General features: G+C 38.4%; 1 protein-coding gene across 2 annotated transcripts in view; it reads right to left on the bottom strand.

Annotated features, from left to right (window-relative positions):
* LOC142344720 (uncharacterized) overlaps nt 1-18,680 on the bottom strand; it is a 69,946-nt gene extending 51,266 nt beyond the window's left edge. For both annotated transcript variants that reach the window (XM_075396595.1, XM_075396596.1), the window contains exons 1-4: nt 17,695-18,680; nt 16,064-17,033; nt 14,830-15,186; nt 1,285-4,995 (exon numbers count right to left, since the gene is read on the bottom strand). In XM_075396595.1, coding sequence (XP_075252710.1) covers nt 1,285-4,995; nt 14,830-15,186; nt 16,064-16,255 — 4,260 coding nt within the window. In that variant the 5' untranslated portion in view covers nt 16,256-17,033; nt 17,695-18,680. The remainder of the gene's footprint in view (nt 1-1,284; nt 4,996-14,829; nt 15,187-16,063; nt 17,034-17,694) is intronic.
* Nucleotides 18,681-21,398: the final 2,718 nt, after the last annotated feature.

Below are 21,398 nucleotides of genomic sequence, written 5' to 3'. Positions count from 1 at the left end.
GCCCTTCACACCATGAGTATAAGTCTCCAAAACAGTTTCTGTGGATCGCATACTTGGAGACTAGAGAGCTGAAAGGCTCTAAGAGTACTTAATGCCCGCTGGCGCTACCTGTTTATGCCGTTTTAGAGGACGAAAAGTCAAATTGGTCAGACAAAAATTCGGTCAAGCGAAAAATCGCATCAAAAAGACCGACAGGACTAATATAATTGCTACAAACTTCGTTTGAGAGCAATTAAAAACGGTCGAGCATAAAGACCAACACGTTTACAATGGTTGGATCGTTCGAGAGCAATTGATTATGAACGAAGCACACAGTTTTCCTTAAAAATAAAAGCTTTCTACACCAGTCCGCATAACTTGCTGTTTTTGTTACCCTTTAAATTTTCTAATGTATCGCTGTTTCAGTTCCTCGGCATTATCAAAGCCAAGCTTTTCATTCTAATGGCTTCGACAGCACTGATTTGAAAATTTTTTCTTCCATTTTTAGTTTGCGAGCTCTTCTTGCTGTCTGTTTACGTTGCCACTTATTGATATCTTTGTGAGTGATTTTTTAACAGATGCATATTTTGTTTTCATTTGCCCGAGAGGTGATGAAGGCGGTCGATGACTTCTTTTATTTTATGTTTACGTGGAAGGTGGGAACTAGCTGCCCTCTCCTTGTTTCAAAATTCGCAAGGGAATTCTATTATTAGCAATAGCAATCAAATCAAAAGCTGTTCAGGCCTAAAAAATTAGAAAATCATATTTAACCATAGATGCTAGAAATTTTTGTCTTTCTAAAATTACCTTTTTGACAGTTCTGTTCAATTAATTGGTACAGATGTTTCCCAAAAGCTTGTTTTAATTAAAAACAAGAGCTATTATTCCCAATTATAGTCCAGATCTCAAGAACAGCGCAAATGAACTACAGGTCACTTATAGAAAAAACTTTGATTTTGAAAAGAAAAATCATGTGTTAATAAGCATAAAATGCTCAGTCCAGAAAGCCAAAGCCAGTATATTTTAGCTGAATCTAAGGAAAAATGAAAGCGTCACACCAGTTAGAAAAATTGACAAACACCAATCAGAAATGAGATATGGTACAAGAAATGATAACAAATCACAGTTATGAATGATCAGAAAATCAGCAGAAGTAGATATAAGTCAGAGGAAGATAGAACAATTCATAAGCATACATCAGATCAGTGACAGCAGTTATGAAAAGATAAGAAGAGCAATATCACCACGAATTAGAAAACAGAAAAGATTAGACTTGGGGGATAGAGTTCACTTAAATTGGCTAACCAGCTGCAAAATGTTAGCCGCTATCACGTTAGCTCCTTTCTGATGCGATTTCTTTTGCTTCCCAGCACTACCGCCTCCAACAGCATTACCACCGCCAAAACTTCCGAATGTTCCCTGATAGCCCACAATGAGATTGGGGTTGAACGCTGTTGTCGCAGGAAGCGCTCTGAAACTACTGCTCGACCCAATACTCCAATCACCTCCACTTGAGAGTGAGTGGTTATCGCCCGTCGTAATGTAAATCGCAGCCCCAGCGCCGTGCAGCTGACAATTTGGATCGATTCCCAGTTCTCCCGGAAGATCGGCGACGCATTTACAGTCCACGTCTGACAAGGTTTCCATCGGGATGAAACCTACAGGGAACTCAGTCGGATAAACAGGCGTTTGTTGGCTTAAAATTGCTGAAAATGCTGGGTTCTGCGTGTTCATTTCATGGTCGAACACAAACTCTAATTCCTCAACAGGATCAATGTCGAACGGCGGATTGTTCAAATTCATACCCAAGTACGGATTGTTTACATCAACGGGCTCTTGCAACTGGGGAACAGTTCCAGACTCGAACTCTGTTGTTAGAGACGTCGATTTACGTTCAAAATGATTAGTTGATGACGACACCCAGTTTGAGGTCGAGGCATTTTTGTCCACATTTGGGCACCAAAGTGACGGTACAACTTCCCCATTCTCATTCACAACCAATTTTTTTCCTTGCTCTTTAGTTGATTCGTCTGCAGGCATGACAGACCGATCCCAGATACTCCTCAACGCTTCACTATTTCTCCCACTTGGTTTACTTTGATCCTTCTCCTCGTCAACAATTTCTGCCGGCTGTTTAACAGCTTCGGCTCCTAGCTGTGCGATTCCTTTGCACCAGCTTGTAAACAGACGGGAATCCTTTATCTCAGTGTTGATATCAAGGAAGCTGCTGCCTTGGGGAGCAAGCCCATCCAACGTTTGTTCAATGGTCAATTGCTCATCGTAGGCAGCTTCGTTCAAGTCTTCGTCCTCTGCGCTTTGGACGCTGATGGGGCGAAAATGAGTTTTGGGCGAAATGAGCAGATCTTCTCCGTGTATGTGGTGGTGAGCTGAAGGCTCCGCATTTGGATCGCAACCCGCAGGACATTTGAAGGTTTCAAACTCTTTTGAAGAGGACTCTTTGGCCGCATTAGCCGTTGTAGCTTCACTCACTGTGCTGGCTGTCGTTGTAGTGGCTGCTGTTAAAGCGTCTTGAGATTCCGTAACAAAAGAGGAGCTTGCAACCGACCAAGGTGTCAATTTGGGTTCAAATTGAAACGCGCTCGAGTCCTCAGCTCCAGGAGCATCAATAGCCGAAACCTCGTCCTCCTGATCAATCAAACTGGCGAACAATTGAGTTCCAATTTCAACCAATCCGCTTTCAGATATTGGGTCTATAGGTTCCACGAGTTCATTGGTCAAAGATGGCTCGTCTTCGGTAACAACTTGAGGCGATATTCGATGCTCTTCTTCATTCTGTTCGGCGTCCGTTTGCATCGCAGCGTCCACTGTATCGGGAACCGTTGCAGTTTGTTGGTACATTCGTTGATGTCGCATGATCAAACTATTGGCACGCTGTTGCAAAGTTGTGACTTCTGAGGACCTATCATCAAATAGACTTCCCGTGTCAAATTCTGAACCAACCGGAGTTGATGGACTACATTGCTCATTGAACTTCATAATCTCCATAAGGAAGTGCTCGGTCAATAGCGGAGGCAGGGAACTATCGCTTCCTGACATGGGCCTTTGTTCGACTGCAGAAGGAATATTTTCTGCAAAATAATCGTCGAAGTAAATATCCCGCTTTCGATAGAAATTTCCCAGGGTAAACAAATCAGTTGATCCGTTTGTTGTAAATCCAATATTTTCGCCTAACATGTACAGGTCCAGTAAATCAAATAGTTGCGGATTGTAGGTCGAAAAGTAAACATCTGGAAATTTGACGTCTGGGTCTGAACAGTTACAAAAGGAGGAGCTGATTTTATTCTTACATTCACACTTCTCGTCATCTTGCGACGCAGCAGCCGAAGACTCATCGTCAATACCTGGACTGAGCAAAATACCCGGGAACCCTGCGAGAAGGTCGAAACACGCCTCGTGAGTAGGCACAGTAACAGAAATTTCCACGTTTGCTAGCAGAGAGTTCTGATTTGCTCTAGGATCCCTGGTCACGGAATTGAGCGACGTTCCCAGATCAGCTTCAGTTGGCATCCAAACCGGGTCGGGGTTAATAGTTCCAGATGACATTTTGCGACTTTGCAACAGCTGGTCATCTGATTCGGTCAAAGAGTTCAAACTGGAGCTAGCTTCCAATCCTTCAGTATTATTTTTTCGTTCCGCTTCGTCACGGTCCCAAATCTTGGACAATTCAGGAGAAAGCAATCCTTTCTTCAGATCACATTCAGATTCATTTCCCTCAAAAGTTTCCGGATTTTTACTTTGAAACAAATCTTTGGTGCATTTTGAGAAGGTTCTCAAGGACTCAGACACGTCGAAGTTGAACTGACTCTCAGTAGATCTCCCGCCAGTATCTCGCATTCCTGGCACCTTTTCCGGAGTCAGGCCAATCATGTTGAGAATGCTGTCTAGCTCCCGATCAGCGAGTAACGAGTGGTAGGAATTGTAGGGACATCCTGCAGATTCAATCTTTGCTTCTCCGCTATTTTCACTCTCACTCAGCTGCGATCGCTTCACAACTTCATCAATAGTCAGCAGAACATTCGCACCTTCAATGATCGAATTGCTAATCTCAGCGTCCGCGTACTTTCTGTTCATCGGTCGGCCTATAGGTGCTTTGACTTTCGAACTCCAGACAGGTTGACCTTTGGACACAGGGTTCGGAGGCAGCGCCACTCTAGAAGCTCCCACCGTCACTTCAAATGTCCCTTTCTCCTTGTTCGAATCCGATCGATCACATCCACCCATGCTAACTGCATTCTGGCAGGTGGTCAACGCAAAAAAGTGTTGACCAGTATGCGTTTCAATCAATGACGGGAACGCTTCGTTGTATGTCTCGTCAAGATCATCATAAGAGTCCAAAAAGGAAATGCTGAAATCAAAGAACTCTTCTCCGTCTTCACAGTCTGACGAAAAATCTATCAGGAAAGATGAGGCGTTCCTCATTCCACGCTTAAGAGGGAGTCCAAAGTTTGCTTCTTGATTTTCCGAATGAAAATCGCAACTACTGCTATCTTCTGAGCTCAGTCGTTTTCTAGACGATTCTCGCGGACCTTTGCTCTGCATTCGCGCTTCTTTTTCGACAAAATCCTCCGATTTAGGTCCTATCGAACTACTTGTTCGCTCACCCTTGAGTATCAACTTTGGTAGAAAAACAGATTGGCATTCGTCCAGTGATGCAATGCGACCTCTCGATTTCCGAATTTGATCCCGTTTGTTTCCAGAGTCTGCCGACTTTTTAATCCGGTTTCTTCCCATTTTAAAGGCAACCCAACCCGCCTGCCGCGCCTTTTCTTCGTGTTTGAGATGAACGCAGTCGTTAAGAGATGCGCAACGATTCACCGCAATTGGAGGTCCAAAGAAACGTTTCTGTTCTGCATGTTCAAGCTTGGAGGATTTGTTTGAGTTGGCGTTCCGCTTCCTATGTTCCACTTTAACCTCTTTCTTCGCTTGTTCCTGCCTCTCTGGTCCAAAGCCCAGCCTCTCAATCAGTTCTTCAACTAGTGAGTTTACTTCGTTGTCCTAAAATCACACTAGTTCAATTCATATAGCCTGATTGCAATACAAAGTTCAAAGCACATAACATATTCTTGAATATATTTTATTTATCAAGGCAAGGACAACCAGCTAACTTAAGTAGTTCAACCAAAAGCACAATAAGGAAAATATCTAATCACTAAGGAAAATATGAATCTTTTTCTTTTGTCTCCGTTATAGACCATAGTATTGCATAGATGACCACTGTCTACATTAGCACATAATGACACTTTATATTACTTGTCAGCTATAAAGGGTCTCACGGGTTGTGCGTGCTGCGGAGGAGAGGAACGGGATGGGTATTTAAAAAGATTAACAACAAACGGTGTTTTTATTATACTGTGCTCAAATTAATGAGTGTTTCGCATTGCATGCTTTGTACATAGTAATAAAGGCTGCACATGTCATTACAATTAAAACACGCCATTATGAGGGAGCGGGAATTTTTTCCGTAGAAGTATGGATATGTGTAGGGATCACCCCCCCCCCCCCCCCCCCAGACGCACGTGCCATATTTTAACAATGATTTAATATGTAATGGCACGTGCTCTGAAACTGGGGGTGCATAACGTACTGGGATGGGGGGGGGGGGGGCACAAATGGAAAAGATCCGGGTGTAGATTTATAGCTGGTCCCATACTACCGGAAAAAAACAATTAGGTTCCAGGCTATTTAAACTGGAAAAGTGGGTGGCAGCAAATTTGCAATACTCACCTTTAGTCGGTCCTGTCTGTTTTATTCTTAAATGTTCTCTCTGAACTGGATTTTTTTCTCAACAACAAGTTGGTGTATGCTATAGAGCTGGGCTTAATCTTGACAGTGTCTAATTCGTTCCACTTAAATATATCCCTTCTCTGACCTCTCAAATCACCGCCATAACTCATACTTGTGCATAAATACACATACCCATGCATACCCGGCGGAAAACTAATAACGATGGAATGTGTCTAGTACACATTTCTGCAGTGCACTATAACAACAAGGCAATATGATATTGCACGCTCTAAGCACTATTTCATTTATCTTAAATTTATTTCTCTCATTATAGGTGAATAACTACTCAACGAAACTGGGAACCTCCGAAATTCACGTTCGAAATTCTGTCTCAGCTTAATTCAAAACCTTGATAAGTATGATTCGGAGTTTCTGAGGCTGCGAAAAAATTGCACAGATAGACCTTTTGACTGTCATCTTGGAGGATTAAATTTTGATATCGAGTTGGACCTTACAATAATTCAAATTTTTTTAAAACATTTTAGTTTATGGCAGAATTTTTTCTGCACTATACCTGTTATTTTAACCGCTACTTACGCTATTGCTGTACAACACAGCAAGTCTTGTTAAAAGATTTCTTTGGAAGTGTTCAGAATCGAGAATAAATTGCGAGGTAGCTGATTGTAACGTATTTACATTTGATTACATCTTCAAAAACCTTCATACATTAGCAAACTAACAGAAACCTGTATAAATACTTCACCGCATAAGAGAGACAAAAAATCTATTTAAAAAAATGTCAAAATAATCACAATGTTTTTGGAATATAAACCGACTGACGTCACATGAATTGCACTCAAACAACAGACGGGGACAATTTAACGACAGACGGGCACAGAGGGGTGTAGCTTAGAAATGTTTTATGAGTGCAAAAAATTGAACTCCACGGGGGTTTGAACAGCGGACGTCTAGGATTGCAGGTCAGCCTGACATCATAACAACTCAGGAACAATGGCTTTGATTTTGCAAAAAATCACTTTTACGAACGAATTTTATATCAGAACGAGAAACTAAGATCTCTCAAAAATGAAGAACTGAAGTGTGAAACAGCCACTCAAAGAAGTCAGACAATGTTCTAGAACAAAAGCGCAAAAACTGTCAAGCAAATATTTTGCATTCAAAAAAGACTCAGACACTTCGTTTGAGAGCAAAAAAAGTTTTTGTTTGCAACAGCAACATCTTTGCTTGAATTCAAAATTGTCTGGACAAAATCAATGTGCTCTTTGAGCATATGGATTTTGAGCATATTGCTTTTCGCCTTACGAAAGATCTTTAATTAAGAACACGTTAAAACTCATTTTGAGATAATTGGAATGAAGTTTGCCGCCAATTTTGAAAACAATCTTGTTTACAGGTCACATTTCTAAAATCATCAAAATTTTGAAATTCCTCAAAAACAATTTTAAACCATTTTTCTTTATATGAATTTTGAAAAGTCACTTGAGTGAGAAGTGAAAAAGTCGCTCGAGAGAAGAAAGAACAAAAGGGCAAAAGCGGTCACGCCATAATTTTGCAAAAAAACAGGCGTTTACAATAAATCGTTCGAGCAATTAATAAGGGTTTGCGGAGTAACTCAATACTTGTTTGTGATTTTTTTAATGAGAAACTTAAATTATAATTAACTTGGTTATCATAACTATGGTGATTAATTTAACAGATCAGCAGTTCAATAATAAATTCAACTGTCCATTTCAAATTTGCACGCGTGAAATTTTCGTTTATATTCTCCCCACTTTGGTCAGGTAAGAATAAAAACTCGTGATTGAAGGATCTAACAAATTGTGAATGCAGCTGTACTTTCAATTACATGTCTTTGAGAAAATTCGTTTCCTTCGGTGATTTCGAAGTTTCTCTGCTGATGTATGAGGACAAAAACTGGCAAAATTATCTGAAGTCCCCACTCATTGGGTAACATTTAAACACAGAAGGGCTCCCCTCTCGTGAAGTGAGTCCGATATCACTTGCGGTTAGTGAGTTTTTGAACCTGATTTTTTTGACCCTCTGATTGGGCATAGCGGCACAATTGAATGCGACAGTCCCCATCAATTCTGGCTCATAATCGCGAACTCTTGCAATCAGCATTGTAGCTGAGCCACGCATGGCACTTATTGATACCGCTTGAGCGAGGCGACTGAAGGCTACTGATAGGCCTGAGGGCTGGAAATCTCTGTTATCAGATAAAAGAGCTATTCTGTTCAATGTTTTCCTTGTTGTTTCGGATAGTCCGCCAAAAGTCTCTAACGCCAAAGGTATGAAGTGGATGCCCACATCGCTGCACTTCTGGCAATAATGCCCAATCTTTCTGTCTTCTGCTAGGGTTAGAGCAAAACCACATGTCCTCGCCGCATCTGAGATAAGACTGGCTTGCAATGGGGACGTAATGGTGACGTCTAAGGCAGCGGGTTGTCCTGCTATAAAACTGGGCAAATACACGTCGCCTGGTCTTGAATTGTCTTCCGGTAGAAGATATTTTTGCTCACATACAGGGGAAAGATTGGCCGACGAACAAGCTGTCATTATTGTCTCTCGTACTCTGTCATGACGAGAGATAATATCGCCACGTCCGTGACATGAAACGGCATGATCTCCAAATATGTCCAAAATAGCTGACTTACAATATGGACATCTCCTATCCGAATCATAGAGTGGAACTCCTAAACGGTATTTCAGAGCAGCTCGGAACTCGTTAGGTTGAAGGTGTAGGCCAAGAGCAGGGATAGGTGCTGCCGTCAACCAAGCTCCTGATTGAGGTAGGGAAAGAGATAACATTCTAGCTTTTTCTCTGGTGGAGGTTTGACCTTCAAGAAGGTTGCTTAGAGCCGTATTGTCAAATTGTTCTTGAATTTTCTGTTGCGTCAAATGAATTCCCAAAGCGCTAAACTCCTCCACTAGGTCTGAAACTAATTTCGTGAGTTGGGTTCACACCAGTAATTTGTTCTACTATGTTTGCTGACTGGCATAAGGAACCAACATAAGCTGCTTTGAATTGGTTCAGAACGTCGAACCCCAGCTCCTGTTTTGCTTATTGGCAGGCATGCTTGCTCCAATGAATTATTGCTGATTACAGAACCCAATATATTTTCAAAAGTTGTTCGTTGGAGATGGTCAAATTTTTTCAAGTATTATGTTACTCTCAGTGGACGGTGTGTTGCATCTCAACGAATACACCAATTTAGGTGAACCCAGACAGCTACGCAAAATTCCATGAGCGCACTGAGGGTCATCTATATAGCCTAGATTGTCTAACACCTTCGAGTTTTTTAACCCGTTTTTCTAAACAAGACTTAACAAAAGTGGGTGTTCCGATTGCTGCGCCCAAGATTTCGATTCCTGATTGGCTGTTTCTTTATCCTGCTATCAACAGCAATAAAGCACGAGGTGGACCAAAACTCGCACTTGTCTCTTCTGAGTTCAAGGCCACACTTGTTGCCATGAGTTGCTAAAATTTCTAATGGTTCACATAGCTCCTCTTCCGTACCTGCTATAATTCCATCATCAAGGTACCAAGAATTCTGCCGTCGAGTTCTTTGATAATAGGCCAAAGTCCTAAAGAAAATAGTAGGGGCCCCAGCAGTTCTCCTCGTTGGACTCCTGATTCACTTTGAATATGAGTTGCATTAAAAAAGATTTTGCTATGCTGAGAATAGTAAAAAGAAGCAAAAGGGGCTAAAGAGGGAATGAATTTTCGCGCTGCATCTAACACACTGCTTCTAGTAATGGAATTGAAAGCATTTTTGAAGTCGCTTTTTCGTTGTTCAATAACTTTGAAAGGTTTGTTTTGTTGCATGTATAATGCTTTCAGCACCGCATTTAACTGCCACACCAAGTTGTCTGGATGAAAAAAGTTCAACAGCCTCAGAACTGGCCTCTTGCGCAATACGTTTGGCTATGAGACGTCGAAAAACTTCTCCCACAGCGATTGGCCGTACACCTCCTTTTGTCTTTTTCAGCGGTGTAAGCGAAGCAGAGCAAAAAGTTGGTGCAACAAAACTGGCGAGCTGCCCTCTGCTAGCCAAATTCACCAATTTTGTAATGCTTGTAATTGATTTTTTGGACTGATCGGGGACTGCGCACGTTACGGCATGTAGAAGGTGCTCAGAGTACATTTTGGATGGACGTGCTGCTGTGAAGTTTGAGAGAGATTGCAATTGTTTAAACACAGACGCTTCGTCAAACTGATAAGCATAACTATTGTAATCATCAGTTTCCCTCGGTGACACTTCTGCTGGATGCAAGTTCAGCAACTCTTTTAGCGTTTCTTTATTATCAGGGGCCACTCCATCTGAAGACAAGATTTTTGCTGCACGTCCAAATTGGCCTTGAAGGCAGAGAGATTTTAAACGTGCTGCAAGCGTTTCCATTGAGTCATGATTTATTTTCTTGGCTTGTTTCATTGAGGCTGCTTCGAACCATAGCCCAGCAAAGTCGCCATTCTTCCAACGCTCAAATCTAGTTAACATGAGCCGTTCCTGCTGCTGTATGTGTTTCTTCCCCCCTCTGTTGCTAGAGCGCAGAACGCACTTGATAATTGCAAAGAGTCTCTTCCAATTTTCTGGGGAATTTGGTTGAGAAACACAGCACTTAATGATAGGTGTTAACAATTCAGACCATCTTAGCCGGAACTTGACAGGGATAAAGCGGAGTGTAGGTATTTTTTTCTTGCAAATCATTTCAAGGTCTGGGAGGGCGTTCAGGTCAAAATTTGCTGTGTTTTGAGAGGTGTTACTTTCGGCCATTTCTTCGCTGTTTGTGGCAGACACTAGCTCATCAATGCGGGCTGCAATATCATAGGGAATTTTCTTACTTGTTGACAATTGACTACTAAATTGAGCGTATGCCCAAATTGATCTACAGCATACCCATTCGTCAAAGTTTGGGCCCAACTTTTGCAAAGTTTTATTTTAGGAGCTAGCCTTACCAGGCGCACTGAGAAAAAATAGGAAAAGCTCTGAAAAAAATGTCAAGCTTAATTTCAAGATTCATCGAACTTACTGCGCACTGTGACTTGAGCCACTAAACGAACCCACTAAAGTCCGAGGAATTGCCCGATTAAATTGAGTTCGATTAAGTTGCCCGTTTCATGGCGGGGAGTCTGGTCAGATGTCCTTCGAGTTTTGTTTAGACCACTTCTAAGATTAAAAGTATAGAATGAAACCAATTTCGACTGTTTTGCTTACACTTTTAGTACTTAACAGACACGAATCAAGGTAGCAGCTTCAAAAAAAACTCACGCGAGCGAAAGAATGCTCTAGAAAACGATCAAGCAAAAATTGTTTCAAACTTCGTTCGAGATCAATTGATAAATTTATCAAAACTAGATCTCGGCCTCGCAATAATCTCCCGGAGCCTTAGAATTTCACCAAACTTTAACTAAACGTCCAAAAAGACCACCAAGAACCAAGTAATTGCAACAAATGTTGTTTGAAAGCAATTAGAATTTAGGTGGTCTTGCCCACGCGTTTTTCACACAATGAAATTAACTTTTCAGTTTTTTTGATAGTACAATCCCATTAAAAAGCCTTTTCTAAAGCCAATAAAGTCTTTTCTAGCTAGAAAAACAGACTTGATTTAACAACAATTTTTACTCAAAAATTATTGGATGAAGCCACTTAAGTCCTTCTCCAGTAAATATTAACGGTTAAAAGGTGCTTCAACGGAAAACTAGCCTGCCATAAAAATCCTTCCCCATATTTGACATAGCTGGCAGATTGCCAGAAAATAGCCGCAATAGATTCGTAGATCGGCAGTCTAAAAAAGACAGTGAAAAAGACAGACCAAAAAAATTCGTCTTTTCATTGAAGGCTGATCTGTTATATTTTGAATAAAAATCTGTATAAGTTATTGCTGCCTCTATTAGCTGATCTCAAATAACTTTCATTTAGAGTGACACACAACTATTTGACCTTATCTCTTTGAATTAATGAAAAAAAAGTCAATTTCAAAGTCAGGAAGTCATTTTTGAGAGTGAGGTAAGTCAAGTGTCACAAAAATTTAATCACGCGAATGAGCAAAAAACTCGCTCATCTAAGAATGAAAAATGACGCCACGCTCAAAATTCAGTTGAAATTGCATGAACGAATGAACAAAAAGTGGCTGTGACGTCATATGGTCGTAACAAAAATCATGACGACGAAAAAAAACATAGCAGGACAACTCCTGACGTACAATTCGAAGAATTTTCATTGACTAAACAGAAAAACTAGACCTAAAATGAACTATGAGTGAATTGAGAAAACCATTTTAAAAAAATCAGATCAAAAAATAAGAAAATAAAAAAAAACAATTTCAAAATGCCGCATGTGAACAAAAGAACCACTAGCAAGAAATGAAAAATTAATTCAAACAAAAAACTAGGCCTAGAATGAGCTCTGAATGGGTTGGGAAAACCATTTAGAAAAAAATCCGATCCAAAAAATCGAAAAAACAGAAAAAATCAGAGTGAAATTGTCGGATGTGAACAAAAAAACCACTACCGAGAAACCGAATTTTTGTTCAAACACCGTTTTCTCACTCTACTTTAAAATTAGAGCGAAAATTCACGCCGCAAAACCACTCGCTTTTTCGCTCCATTTTCTGTTTCGGCGTGACCAAAATCACTACTCCAATTTGACTTCAAAGATCATGAAAATGTGTGAACAGATCTTAAAAAAAAAACATAGCAGGACAAGTCCTGACGTACAAATCAAAGAATTTTCATTGACTAAACAGAAACACTAGACCTAGAATGGACTATGAGTGAATTGAGAAAACCGTTTTTAAAAAAATCAGATCAAAAAATAAGAAAAAAAACAAAAAAAACAATGTGAAAATGCCGCATGTGAACAAAAAAACCACTAGCGAGAAACGAAAATTTAATTCAAACAAAAAAACCACGTCTAGAATGAGCTGTGAATTGATTGAAAAAACCATTTAGAAAAAAATCCGATCCAAAAAACCGAAAAACAGAAAATCAGAGTGAAATTGCCGCATGTGAACAAAAAAACCACTACCGAGAAACCGAATTTTTGTCAAACACCATTTTCGCACTTTACTTTAAAATAAGAGCGAAAAAAATTCACGCCGCAAAGCCACTCGCTTTTTCGCTCCATTTCCTGTTTCGGCGTGAACAAAATCACTACTCCCAATTTGACTTCAAAAATCATGAAAATGTGTGAACAGATCTTAAAAAAAACATAGCAGGACAAGTCCTGACGTACAATTCAAAGAATTTCCATTGACTAAACAGAAACACTAGACCTAGAATGGACTATGAGTGAATTGAGAAAACCATTTTTAAAAAATCAGATCAAAAAATAAGAAAAAAAAACAAAAAAAACAATGTGAAAATGCCGCATGTGAACAAAAAAACCACTAGCGAGAAACGAAAATTTAATTCAAACAAAAAACCAGGCCTAGAATGAGCTGTGAATGGATTGAAAAAACCATTTAGAAAAAAATCCGATCCAAAAAACCGAAAAAAACAGAAAATCAGAGTGAAATTGCCGCATGTGAACAAAAAACCACTACCGAGAAACCGAATTTTTGTCAAACACCATTTTCGCACTTTACTTTAAAATAAGAGCGAAAAAAATTCACGCCGCAAAGCCACTCGCTTTTTCGCTCCATTTCCTGTTTCGGCGTGAACAAAATCACTACTCCAATTTGACTTCAAAAATCATGAAAATGTGTGAACAGATCTTAAAAAAAACATAGCAGGACAAGTCCTGACGTACAATTCAAAGAATTTTCATTGACTAAACAGAAACACTAGACCTAGAATGGACTATGAGTGAATTGAGAAAACCATTTTTAAAAAATCAGATCAAAAAATAAGAAAAACAAAACAAAAAAACAATGTGAAAATGCCGCATGTGAACAAAAAAACCACTAGCGAGAAACGAAAATTTAATTCAAACAAAAAACCAGGCCTAGAATGAGCTGTGAATGGATTGAAAAAACCATTTAGAAAAAAATCCGATCCAAAAAACCGAAAAAACAGAAAATCAGAGTGAAATTGCCGCATGTGAACAAAAAACCACTACCGAGAAACCGAATTTTTGTCAAACACCGTTTTCTCACTCTACTTTAAAATTAGAGCGAAAATTCACGCCGCAAAACCACTCGCTTTTTCGCTCCATTTTATGTTTCGGCGTGACCAAAATCACTACTCCAATTTGACTTCAAAGATCATGAAAATGTGTGAACAGATCTTAAAAAAGACAGCGCCCCAATACAATTCAAATTCTTTGAATTGTAAAAAATCAAGAGAAGGCCAATAATAGCCCCAGCTATCGCTGTGCGGCTATTTAAAAAAATTGTCGTCCAATCATTATTTTTTCTGCGAACTCGAAAAGCCTCCGGGAAAAGCATGATTCCAATTCACTCTTCATTCTAACTTAGAGTTCGATATCTTGCTCACGATAATGCAACACTATTTTCTATCATTCAAACGCACATCAACAATTCATCTCCAATCTCATTGAAGCCTTTTGGTAAACACCTTACTAATTCACGTTTCGAGAAACAAGACCAAAGTAATCAGAGAAAGCCGACCAAGTACGTTATGAAACTCAAGCAAGCTCTAAAATTAGATTCATGTAGCTCAAAACTGTGCCAGGACTTATTACAAAATCGAGTTTTACTGTGCACGCTTAGATCACCTTATAACATATAGAATAGAGCCTGGTATGTATCGATGCGGTATATCTTTGCCGATAATTTAAATGTTATTGACGTCAGATGATCGCATACCAATTGCAACATTTGATTCTGTAATTCATTCTGCTCGACCAAGTTTATTAGTCTGTTTTATGTAGATGAAACAAAAAATTGATTTCTGAGAAAAAAGCAACGCACTAGCTAACTTTTCAAGGCGTTTTAAAACTAGACATTTGAAACATGACTCCAAGCTTAACGAAATATGTAATCTTTTCATATGGAAAATATTTTTCATCGGATGATGAAACGGAGCCACATGATTCGGTATTAGATTCTTAAAAAGCAGGAAAATTTAGGGCAACAAATGCTGGATTTATAACACGAAAAAATCAATCTTTCGCCTCTTACCTCGTATGCAAGTCGATTCAAGTAAGTCACAACTGCCATTTTGCGCTTCTCAAAAGCTTTAGCGATTTCACATTTGTCACCCTCGCCTTCATCAACACCCCAAGAGCTGTCATCGCTGGTTGCCGTGTCGTCAGAGTCCAGTGAGGAATCCAGAAGACCTCCTGGATGTTGGTTCTTAGTTGTTGAAGCGGTGGATCTCAAGTTCTTGGGTTTGCTTCGATTCCGCTTTGATGCTCGAGTTGCCTCTTGTCGTTTGCCTTGGCTATGGCCTCGATGCGGATCTGAGGATGATGTATCGATGAGGAACTCGTTGTCAACACCGTCCAAAAGTACACTCAGTATGTAGTGAGAGTACACCTGCAATTCAAAAAACTCAAAATTCATCCCATGATATTCCAAAATGTTCCCAAAATTTTATTGACCAATTGTAACAAACTTTGATAAATACATGTTTGGACGCCCAAGTGTATGCGTGATTCTTAACGTTACCTGATCGGTTTGGGGTCTGTTTTAGACCTCAAATTAATTTTAGTAAATTTGCCGAAGCTTCTGACAAGAAATTTTGCAAAAAAAATTAAAAATCCCAACTAACGTCGGACTAGTTGCTCTCGAACGATAGGAGCCAAATTACTTCATGGAGGTACTTAACCGCAAACAATCCTTTTTATATAAGCAACAAACTTTATTTCAGAATGAGAGCAAATGAAACCACTCAAAATGAAGAAGTGAAACGTGAAAAAGTCGTCACTTGCGCAAAAAGAGTCAAGATCAAGACGTTTACGATAATTGCCTCACACTTCGTTCGAGAGCAATTCACAAGCGCTAAACAAAATTTATGTTCATTGGGCCTGATTTGAACGTAAATGGTATCTGCTATTAATGGAATATTGAATTGTCTTTATAGTGGAGTTTTAAAACCAAAAGCATTTGGCTAAAAAGCATTTTTTTCTCTGGTAAGTCTTTCAACCTTCGGATTGGAATTCAACCACTCATGCAATTTTTGTTGATTATTCAACAGGGGATAAAAAATCGCAGAACAGGCCACGCTAACGAATTCCGTTCCTCAACACAGGTAGGAACAATAAATATACCCAATGAGTAAATAGTATTAATCAAATTACGAAAATGACCAATCGAACGGCTAAGAACGGGACGCAACGAGATCGCGTGACCTGCTGTACAAACGTGCCCTGCATGTAATAGGTGGATCGAGTAAGTTAAAACGATAACCAACCTGTCCGTCAATGCCCCACAATTCCTCCAGCCTCTTGGACAACCAAGGCCTCACTCCAGGTGGAATTCTGGATCTGGTGGATTTTCCACCACACGCGTGCCTCGATCCACCTCCATTTGACGCAGATGCCATTGAGTAGCGAGTGTGGGTGTAATACGAAGCATGCTGGCGTCTGCTGCTTTTCGACGTCATCTTGGTTTGTTTGTTCCTTGTTTTTGTTCTTTCTTTCTTCAAGTCAAGTATGTTTATAAATTTTAGTATGTATAATCCGAGTAAGCTAAAATCTTCCTTGTTTCGCTTTGATGATTGATTGGTTAATTAGCGTTCCTTCGAAAGATCCAACAAGAAAGTGAACAGTTGCTATAAATGTATCAAAAGGAAACTAATTTTATGAAATGGTGAAACGAAATTGGGCAGATGGGCTCACAAAAGCTTCAATTGGGTTCAAAAAAAGCTTCAGATAGTCTCAAAAAGGCGCGCTTGGGTAAAGTCAGTAGTCTTGGTGGAAACAGTCAATTTTGGGCAGAGTAGCGTAGAGTAACAAAGAGTAGGAAAGGAAAGAGTGGTCTTAAAGTAAGAAGGGGAGGGGTGAGGCGGGGGAAATGCAAGTAATAAGGTCGATTAGGCCTTTAGTTGAAATCTGCTCTTTCACATGTCGAGGATGTGGTTCTTTCGGCTGACTATCAACAAAGGTTGAAAGACCGAGCAAATTTTGTTCATTAAGTTATCAACTTGGTATGAACAAATTTGAGTGCTGTAGTCCATTGTAAAGTAAAATTCAGTAATAGTCAGAATTTTTGTTTTGTTTTTGTTCAAATATGGTAATATCGGTAGAGTTCTAAGTCGATAACACACGTTGGTTGCTGGACGTGTTGTAGTTGAATAAAACGACAGCAGCAGCAGCAGCTCAGTTCAGAGGTTAAATCAGTCAGCTGTATTCGTAGTTAGTCGAGCTAAAGGAGTACTAGATCTAAAAACACAAGACTAATTTAATTTTCGTACGATTTTCTACGAAAACTAATACAGTTTAAAATTTTACAATACAAATTAAACAAAACTCCCATAAATTTTCACCAATTCTAAAAACTTGCCTAAATTTGATACCAGTAAAGAATGAATTTTAAATAATTTGTCTTAACAACAGCTTGGTAAACTCAATCAATTAGTCATAATTACGTTTAATTTGAGAAACGAATTAAGACGCGCACTTATTTGGCTATTCTGAAAGTAAATCTTAGCAGATAATTATCAAATTAAGATAAAACTTTTCGAGTACATTAAAAGACACAGACTATTTCAAAATTACTTGAGGCCTTTGAACACAAAATTGGCGCCACTTTGACGCAACTATGAGCGAAATATGATAATTTGAGAACCTCAAGACGGAGCATATTCGTAATCACTCACGAGGTGCATATTCAATCGAGAGCAAAATTTATTTCCGAGTTTATATAGCTTTGATCAGATCGGTGTTACAAGTATTTTTTTTAGCGTTTTTAAAAAAATACATGTACCAAAAGTATAGCCTATGAAGAAATTGTTGATAGGAGAGTGTTGTTAGGATTTACCAATGAATATATAGAATTGCAGTTGTAAATGTAGTATTTATGAAAGATACAAATGTGACTCACCTTAAGACAATAAAATCCACCACTGATCTCTGGTTCCCAAAGTTCAAGTCCAAAGTTGGTTGTTTACTTGTTTGTTTGCCAATTGCAACAACGATGAGCAATTGGTCAGATCAACAACAAACAATTGTCAGCAATTTCTTCGCGTGCTTAATGTTGACCACAGATGTCTGTAAATGACAGGAATCGGTTTTGATCAGTTGCGCAAACTCGGATCCGGAAATAAATCAGATCCAAATAGTTCAACTTTTCAAATTCGCAAACTAAGACCGGTAAAATAATCGTATTACTAAGTAAAACACTTAGACCAAATAAAAACTCACCACCGAGCAAACACCTAGTAAGCTTATATCGAATATAGTCGATTATAATAGCACAACAAACTATAAAAATAGCAACTTGAGCTTCAATTTGACGATTTGAACCCAAGTTCTGGTATGACCAGTACAGCACCACCAATACAGGCTAAATAGATGTCGATTACAGTAAAAATAGATGAATGACGGCACAATTACCCAACAGAATCAACCCAACAAACTAATCATGCAACTTCGATAGATCTATCTACCAATCAAACAAACTCGAGTTGAGATGGGCGAACAATAGAGAACCAGATCTTTCGTGTAATATAACACTGAAGTTGGACTTCACAGCATTTCTTAGAGAGGTCAATCGACAAATTACAGGGTTTAACTGAGAAATTCGCAGCCTGATTGATCGCTCGCAAATTCAACTGATCAAGCAAGGAATAATAGCCAAGCACCGTGTGATTGTTCCACGAAGCTTCTTGCGTGATAGTTAAAATTCGGTGTATTGATGACGTGTAATTTCGGCGTTTCAATCTCTTGATACCACTACCACCACCAAATCTAGCAGAACATGATCTACTAAATTAAAGCAGAGAGCTTGATCGTGAGATAAAGCTAAACACACGTACTGTCCTCAGTCTATTCCGAAATCATTTTGTCCTGAAACGTTCATGAACATATAAATACAATATAATAATAACCATTGCTAACAAACTTGTTCATTCTTATCTTATAATTATAATCAAGTGACAACTACGCGTAACTATAACAATTGAGAGCTAAGAACTAGTATATATCGACATTCAATGGCCATGGTCCACAAATTATTCAAAATATTAAAGCTCATCCCCTAAGACGAAACCACGAGATAAGCCCTTGAAATAACTGATTGAATAAATATTTATAACTTAGCCTCCAATCAAGGCAATAAATCTGCACGTTTGAGTCAATGACCAAGAAAGCTCCCAGACAGAGCGATTGTTTGCACACAAAATTGCAAACCTTTGCGGTTTCGGAAAACTTGCAGGCATACATGTATGAAACGTGTCCTATTTTGGTATTATGTCACTAGACGTGCCCCTAATAACTCCACTAAGTAAAATTTGATAGACTCCAGTCCTTACGCTAAAATAAAGAACAGAAACTTCAATTCTTATTGGGAATAAAGAATTGTCAACCTCCATCTTTCACTGCCTTCATTACACCTTTATTGATACAATGAACCGGCGCAAAGACTTCCTCAGCTTTTATTAAGCAAAAACAAACTACGAGCAGGGCTAAAATACACATTAGTTTGTTCACACTGGCCACCAGAACTTTCGTTTGTGCGAGAAGAGAAGAAATGATCTGAGACCTATTGGTTAACTATTTAGGATAACTAACTTTAACTGTTTAACCCTGGTTAATCTGCTACATAATTCAACTTGTTCCTGCCATTTAAAATTTAACAAAACATTCATTGTACACCTGAGACAAAATAGAGCAAGTGACATACGCCGAGCAGATCGTAAAAAACTGACCCGAAATAGTTCTTATTACAGAATACGAGAAAATCTTACATTATTGTTGACAATATTTCAAATACCGGAAACATAGTCAGTTGACTGTCTGATAATGGCCGTATAAATAACCGTTAAAACCTTAAGGTGTTAGAGACCAGTGATATCAGATATTTAATGCACAGGAAAATTTTTCAGTGAGCTAAATAGTTTATGGTCAAAGATCCTATCACTCGATTTGCATCAAGAGGTCTAACAAATTACATCAGCCACACATTCTGTTCAAAAGTAAAGCTCACAAACTAACTTTTGTCGATTAGTGTTTCTACAGACTGATCAAATAGTCTCACAAAAACTTGATGATAACTTAAATATTTTTGCTGACAACTTCTACATTACAAGGGAAAAGTAAATCAAAATTCTATGAACCAATTATTTGAACAAATGACACCTACATTTGACACCGAAAGAGCAAACGACGCCCCTGATAGATTTTTGTAGAATGATCCGAAAAAAATTATTTGACGATTATTTTTTAAAACCTGCAGGAGATATTATCAATTTTTTGTAGAAAAAAAGGATATTAACAAAATTCAAAAATATGCATTAGAACACTGCCTATTTTTATTTCTTAACTGTTAATAAAAATACATTCCACTAAAAAGTAATCTACTCTTTATAAAAGGCAAAAAAATAGTACTAAATTACTTCGACAAGCTGTGATAGTATTGAGCAATGTTGTTTGTTACAAAACTTAAGATAATAACAATGGGTTTTGACGGTTCTTAAGCGTTTTGCTCATATGACCAACAAGGAGGCTCGTTAATGTGCGTTCGCACATCAAGTTTCGACCCGAGCTGATCTAAATTTTTGACTTAATTGTCAACCAAATGAAGAGATAACCAAAACAAGGTGTTTGAGTTTTAAAAAATTGTTTTACACCCTAACTACTAATTGAATAACATAAGGCCATGCCACATTACAGCGCTTACAAGATCTTTCAGTGAAAAGACTACGAGAAAAAAAAACAAAATAAGCAACACTAAAAATTTAACAGCAAAAACTCAATATCTAAATGTAAAAGCACCTAGTAAACAACGTCAACAAGCAATCAGATAAAACTTTAGCTGCACCAAAAATTTTAAATCTTAACTAGACAGCAGATGGGACCTTTCCTTAATGAGAATAGGTAACAAGTAAAAAGAAAAAACAATGAGCCGAAATTCAAAAATCTATCAACATTTTTTAAACAAAATAATTTCAAAGTATTAAAAATCATTAGCTTTTGACAAAATATTTCCCGGTAAATTTATTGAAAACTCAACAAGAAACTGATAGGACCTGTCTTTGGTTAGACTAAGCCATAGAAACCGACTAAAGATGCAGAAAAGCTCAAGCAATTACAAACAATCAGCGAAAACACAAATTATTGAAGCCATTAAAATCATTAGCTATTATCTAACTATTGTTTTTTATTTCAATTGTTATCTATACTAATTGATAAAATTATACTGAACGATTAAATAAGTTAACTTGGGCCTCATTTGAAAATAATTGGGCTCTGTCATTACGCGAAAGTGGTAAAAGAGAAAAAACAAATATTGACCACTCAAAAAAAACTTATTAAAACGCATAATGTCCACAAACAAAACATCAGTTACGACATATTATCAATAGAAAGTTAACTTATTAAATTAAAAGGAGTTAGATGGGACCTCTCAACGATGAGAATAAGCTACAAGTAAAATACACGAAAAAACTAAAAAAAAACGAAAAAAATGAAACCAAGAATATTATAAATTTTAAAACTATTTGCTATGAACTGACTGCAAACAGTAATATCATTCATTCAATCCTCAATTAGAAACTTATGAGACCTCAGCATTTTACGACTAGAAGA

Source organism: Convolutriloba macropyga, chromosome 8, assembly GCF_964194025.1.
Source record: "Convolutriloba macropyga chromosome 8, txConMacr16.3, whole genome shotgun sequence".
NCBI classification, from domain to species: domain Eukaryota; kingdom Metazoa; phylum Xenacoelomorpha; order Acoela; family Convolutidae; genus Convolutriloba; species Convolutriloba macropyga.
The sequence above is the reverse complement of the archived record's forward strand: the minus strand, read 5'-3'. Positions and strand labels throughout refer to the sequence as shown.